Source organism: Indicator indicator, chromosome 32 (assembly GCF_027791375.1).
Source record: "Indicator indicator isolate 239-I01 chromosome 32, UM_Iind_1.1, whole genome shotgun sequence".
Classification (NCBI taxonomy): domain Eukaryota; kingdom Metazoa; phylum Chordata; class Aves; order Piciformes; family Indicatoridae; genus Indicator; species Indicator indicator.
Genome location: NC_072041.1, coordinates 5,347,385 through 5,353,323, shown reverse-complemented (window position 1 = coordinate 5,353,323; position 5,939 = coordinate 5,347,385). Strand labels below are relative to the sequence as shown.

Here is a 5,939-nt window from a genome sequence, read left to right as displayed (position 1 = left end):
TCTCTGTTGAGCACAGAGGAGCCACTAGACTCTTTCACGGTGGTACGGAAAAGAGTCGTAAGAGCACTCACTGTGCTTGTGAAGGGAACAGTTTGGCTTGGGGGCTCAATCTTACTTCCATTGAGTTGACAGTGAAAGAATTCAGTGGCAGAAGGATGAGGTTCTTTAAACATTTCCTTTGCTCCCTTGAAAAAAAGCTGCAGTTCACTCCTTCTCAAGAAGGCTTCACACACAAATCACTTTTGCAAAGTCTGTTGTGCAAGCTAACCAAGCCCAGAATTATAGCTTCCACAGCGCAGGATGGTATCTTCATTCTTCCCACTGTCCATATAGATGATCTACCCACATAATCCACTGCTAATACTGAATGGTGAGGCCTGACTCTACAACTCTTGTTACAGCTTGGGCAGAGCACCAGCTGGTGCCAGCATGATGCCAAAAACATAGAAAAGCCCCAAGAGGAGATTGAGTTTGGCTGTCCTCTGGGGAATTTTGTTGAAGCTCTGACTCCGAAACTGCCTCTCCAGTGAAAACGCCATCGGGATGGTGAGCAGTGGCAATGCCATGCTGATGGTGTAGCGTGTGGCCAGCACACAGAAAATCAAGTAGGGCAAGAAGAGCAGCAAGGTGTAGAGGACATAGGAGAGCGCAGGGCCGATGAGGATGGCCAAGGTGACAATGCCTGCCTGCCGGTCAGACTCCATGTCCCGCGTGTTGTTGCTGTGCAGGATGGCCTCAGTGCTGAGTGCTAGAGGGATGGCGTAGAGCAGCGGCGAGACAGACAGATACCCAACCTGCACAGCATGCGCAAACATGACAGCCAGGGGCCCGAAGGTGATCAGGATCACCACGTCTCCAAGTGCAACATATTTAAATCCAATTCCTGCGGCGAGACACAAGAATAAAATGAAGCAATGTCAAACAACTGAAACAACAGAATAAAACGGACAACAGAAATACTGTGAAGTGACCTACACACACAGAGCTATGGCCAAGAACCATTATCTTTTTCTGCCAAAGATAATAAAGGAAATGCAGCTTCTTGCTCCAGTCAAGCAACACAACATAAAATAAGGGCAGGCTCTAATCCCCATCTTCACATCTGCAAGTACTGTTTCTGCAGAAATCTACAGAAATAAAGTCCTGTTTAGTATGACCAGTCACACTAGAATCTGATCCTGAAGAAATATATAAAATGCACAGAACAAACAGCAAACTAGGTAAGATTCTTTCAAAAGTAGATTTAGACTAGATCTTAGGAAGAAGTATAAGGGTGGTGAGACTCTGGAATATGTTTCTCAGAACACCTGTGGATGCCCCCTCCCTGGAGGTGTTCGAGGCCAGGCTGGATGAGGCCTCGAGCAACCAAGTCTAGTTGAGAGGTGTCCTAGCCCATGGCAGGGAGATGGGCATAGATGATCAGTGAGGTCCCTTCTAACCTAAGCCATTCTATGATTCTAAATGTTTGAAAGTTTGACGGTTTGACACTGAGCTTGTTTTTCTCTTCCCAATAATCACATTTTTATCTACTCAACACAATAAGACAGTAAAAAAATATCCTCTTACTAAAAGCAACCACAAACTGTTCTACATTCACAATGAAACTCCATCGACAGAATAACAACAAAACATAAAACAAAATAATAACCTCCAGTATAAAGGAAAGAGCTGGAAAGTCCTCCAAAGTAAATCAGAGCCAGGTGCTCCAGCTTGAGCGTTGAGACAGCATAAAGCCCAGCAGCACAGATACAGCCCACGGTATAAAGGAAGACTCCAAACCGGACTACATCCTGAGGCTGCAAAATCTGGTCCACCAAAGTCCTGTCATCACTCTTCTTGTGATCGATGCCTTTGGAGAAGTCGTAATAGGTATTCACCAAGTTGCCGGCTCCGTGCACAGCCAGGACAGCCACAGCGCTTCCCACCAAGAGGCCTGGATCTAGCGACCCCTCGGCCCGGTACGCCAGAGCGCTGCCGAGGGCCACGGGGGTGAGAGAAGCACTGAAACTCCAAGGCCTGAGCGCCAGCACATAGGCCGCACACTTCTGCCTCCAGCTGCCGGGTGGGTCTCTCTCAGGGCCTGTCAGGCTGGCGCCGGAGCCGTTTCTCTCGCCTCCCCGCTGGCTCTCGGCGCTAATACTGATCTTCTGCACTGGCTCTCCCGGCCCCATGCTGTCCCCGCCGCCCCGTCTCACAGAAGCAGCACCTGGAAGGGGAAGGGCCCTGCGTTAGCCCAGCCTTTGCTGCGGGGCCCGGCACGGATGGGCCACCGTTGCCATGGCCACTCCTGAAAGGAGGCGAGCAGCAGCCTGACGAGCCCCAACCGCCACCGCCTCGCGCCTCGACTGCCGTTCCACCCCCTTCTCACCGCCCCCCCGCGCCCCCGCGGCCCCACGCAAGAGGTTCCGCCGAAGGTCGTGTACCGGAACGACCCGGCAGCACCTTCTGGCTCCCGGTGCAAACATTAAACTCTCCATGTCGTTACGCGCTGCTGCGGTCACTCTGAAGCACGCACCAGCTCTGCTATATGTGGCATTACGGCAACGGAGCACCCACAGCCGGGCACCGCATCAGCTGCCCTTGCCTCTATCGGGGACAGCCGGACACATTTCAGCGACGCTTACTGGGAAGAGCAGGGCACCGCAATACTTCCTCCACGCGTGCGCACACGGGAACAGGCTGTCAGGGCGGGCAGAAGGTAACCGGAGCCTGGAGGCTGGCTTTAGCTCGAATTTTTTTACCAGTGAGGCATAATCTGCTCTTCCATTGGTTAATTCTACTGCCACTCAACTCGACTGGCTTGATGATTGGCTGGAGGGAGACAGTCCTGCTTGCTGTTCCTGGGGAGAAAAGGCGGAGCTGCGAGCGCTCCTTCCCTTTTGCGCTTTTCCTACTGGTCAGAGGCGGTGCCTATCAAGATCCTTCCTAGAGTCCATTGGCCACGGGCGGCTCGCGGGTCCAGCAAGCGCGGGGGAGGGGAGGGCGCGGGGCCCGGAGCCCGGAGCAGGGGAGCCGGCGGCGGTCGGGGCGGAGGCGGTGAGTGCGGCTCCGGAGCCTCTCTTCGGCATCGCCTTCCCCTCATTCTCGCTTCCTGCCACGGTTCTCCTCACGCTCCCGCCTCAGCCGCCGCCGGGCTGGCGCCCTGCGCCCTGTCAGCGGCACCGGCTCTCCCGCGGACGGCTCGGCCCCGCGCCGCAGTTCCCCGCCCAGAGGAGCTTGCCCGAGCCCCCCACCCCCGCGGCGTTGCCGCTAAAGGCCCCGCACACGCTCCGGCGGTCGTGCCCGCCCCGCCCTGTCCTGCCTCACCTCTCGCTCACTCCCAGTCTGTGAAGCGACAGCAGCGGGATTCCGCGCGGGCTCGGGCCTGGCGGCTCCTGCCCGCCAGCTCCTACCCACCGGCTGTCGCGTCCCACCGCGGGTGCGACGGTAAGGGAACTCCTGCGCAGGCCAGCCCAGCCGGTGGTGATGGGGCTGCAGCTACAGGCTGCTGCTGTGGCGCGGGAGAGCTTCTGGCTCCCAGCAGCGTGGAAGCCCCTAAGCCCCAGCACAGTGTAATGTCAATGGATCTTTATGACCACGTTGGGGATATCTAGGGAAGGAGCTGGGGCTTTGGTGCCTGTGTCGCTGTGGGCCCTTCTGTCAAGTGCTTGGTTTGTGCTTATGTAATCTGAAAATCAAGGGATTCAAACCTCCAAATTATTTTCCTCATAAGGAAAGACTCCTGAGACAGTTGGGCTACGTATTATGATAGTAAATATCCTGCTGCAGTGATTGGTGTTGCTATAAGTAGTCTTCTCATCTCTAAATATCTACTGGAGAATGTAACACTTGCCAGGCCCTGTGTGCTGAGTCTTCTTCTGTTGGCATAACACTAGAATGTCTGTGGAGAACCTTGGATGAAAATGTTCAAGGAGGAGTCAGATACAATAACGATGTTATCATAGCACTGATTGTGCCTCCTGTTATAGGGCAATTGGAAACCCCAGTCTGACCCTGCTATTTCTCAGCTATTGCCCAATCCTGGATTTACAATTGGATCACCATGGGTTTGGGAACCTGACCTATTGGAACATGTTCTGATATTTGAGGAACTACACAGCAAATAATTTGGGGGTCAAGTTATGTGGTGTTGCAGTTTTGTTAGGGGACTATAAGACCTAAGGAACATAGTCATTGCATGTAATTTTATGCTCTGCTGGCACAGCATCCTTGCATGCAGTAGGGAACATGGAATAATAGACACATAAAGAAAAGTTCAGAGTTTTCAATAGCTGAAAACAGTAAAAAAAGTGTCTTCTTTGAAGCACTTGCAGGCCTTGATGCCCCCAAGCCCCAGCACACCACCATCATGTCGGGCACCGTGTCCATTCTCCAGCAATTTGCCAATGGCTTGAAGAGCCGCAGTGAGGAGACGAGGGCCAAAGCTGCCAAGGACTTGCAGCATTATGTCACCATGGAGCTCCGTGAGGTGAGTGCTGCAAAGGAGATGATTTATCCCCGTATGCATATGGGCCATGGGCTGCATACTTTGGGGATGGAGACTTGTGGAAGCCGGTCTTAGGGAGGAGATATGCTTAGAGTGCACTGACAACATAGACACGTGGTCAAGCACCAGAAGAAATAAAAGTTGACCTGTCTAGGGCACAAAACAGACATACACTTTTGTGTCTGTCTGTTCTGTGTGGTTCACATAAAGCCTTTAAGTGACCCAGGAAGCATTTTCTTTTTGGAGGTTTTGTGGGCAGGAAGGGAAGGAATGCTGAAAGCTGATTCGAACTTTTTGCTGTTACAGATGAGTCAGGAAGAGTCTACCAGGTTTTATGATCAGCTGAACCATCACATATTTGAGCTGGTCTCTAGCTCTGATGCAAATGAAAGGAAGGGTGGCATTCTGGCAATAGGTGAGTGAAAGTGCTTTGTGCCTCTGGTGTGTTTTCTCTTCATGCATCCATCTTCAGGGGCAGATCTTTAAAAGGAATGAGCTTTTATCATTGCAGCCTTCTGACTGCTCAATATGCTGGGTGCCTGCTAGCTGCTGGGCTCTGAAAATCTGTAAGTGTCAGCATGGGAACTGCTGAGAGTAGCTGAAAATCTGGTGCTTCTTGGGCCCTGAGCTCTTCTGTGAGCTAAGCATCAAATGTGAGAGCTGAGCACATGAAAATTCTGATCCTGAGCTCAGCTGAGCACAGTTTCTGCTGTTCTGCTGTTCAGGGTGGGCTGACTTGCTTAACTCTCTTCTGTCCAAGGAGATTAATTCTTGTTTTAATTGTACCTGGCTCAATAACAGCAGCTTCCATCCCTTGAAGTGGCTCACATAGCATCTGCTTTGATTCTGCTCAGCTGCTCCATCAGTTGCACTGGTTGTGCTTTTGCTGTGGTGTGGCAGCAGTTTGACTTAGTGAAATCAGCTCACTTAAATACTTCACCTTCCAAGTGAATAGCCTGAGTCATAGCGATTGTTTCTTTAGTAACCAAATAGGAGGTGGTTTAGGCTCACAGCCATAATCTTCCACTCCCGAGGTGTTTGAAGACAACGGAAGTCCCCTAGCTAGAGAAATTTTTGTTGTCAAACATCTGATTTTTAAGCTGACAGTATCACTTTAAAATTGTTTCTGTGAATTTAGTGCTGTTGAAAGGTGCCGTCTTGACAGCCCTTGACACTGATGGCCTCTTTATCTACAGAGCAGGTACAACCCAGGCACTGGCAGTGAAAGCTTCTGTCATGCTACTGCCTGCCAAGGTGCCTCCACCCTGGTCTGGAGAGACAATCCCTAGAGCTGAGGGGAAGAGAAATTTCCTTGGTCCATTCAATCTTTGACTTCTCTACTGAGATGGACCAGCTGTCGTAGTTGCACGTGGATGGATGCCTTTCTATTGGGAATAGGTCTGTCATCCCAGGGTGGATTATTTTTTTTCTCTCTTTTTACACTAAAACTGAG

The 5,939-nt window shown here is 51.5% G+C and overlaps 1 protein-coding gene across 1 annotated transcript; it reads right to left on the bottom strand.

Moving 5' to 3' along the window:
- Positions 1 to 248: 248 nt before the first annotated feature.
- UBIAD1 (UbiA prenyltransferase domain containing 1) lies at positions 249 to 2,183 on the bottom strand. Its single transcript, XM_054395047.1, has 2 exons — positions 1,649 to 2,183; positions 249 to 883 (listed from the first exon to the last, which is right to left on the bottom strand). The coding sequence occupies exons 1-2, from the start codon at positions 2,169 to 2,171 to the stop codon at positions 396 to 398; spliced, it is 1,011 nt and encodes a 336-aa protein (XP_054251022.1). The 5' UTR covers positions 2,172 to 2,183; the 3' UTR covers positions 249 to 395.
- Between the last annotated feature and the right edge of the window lie 3,756 nt (positions 2,184 to 5,939).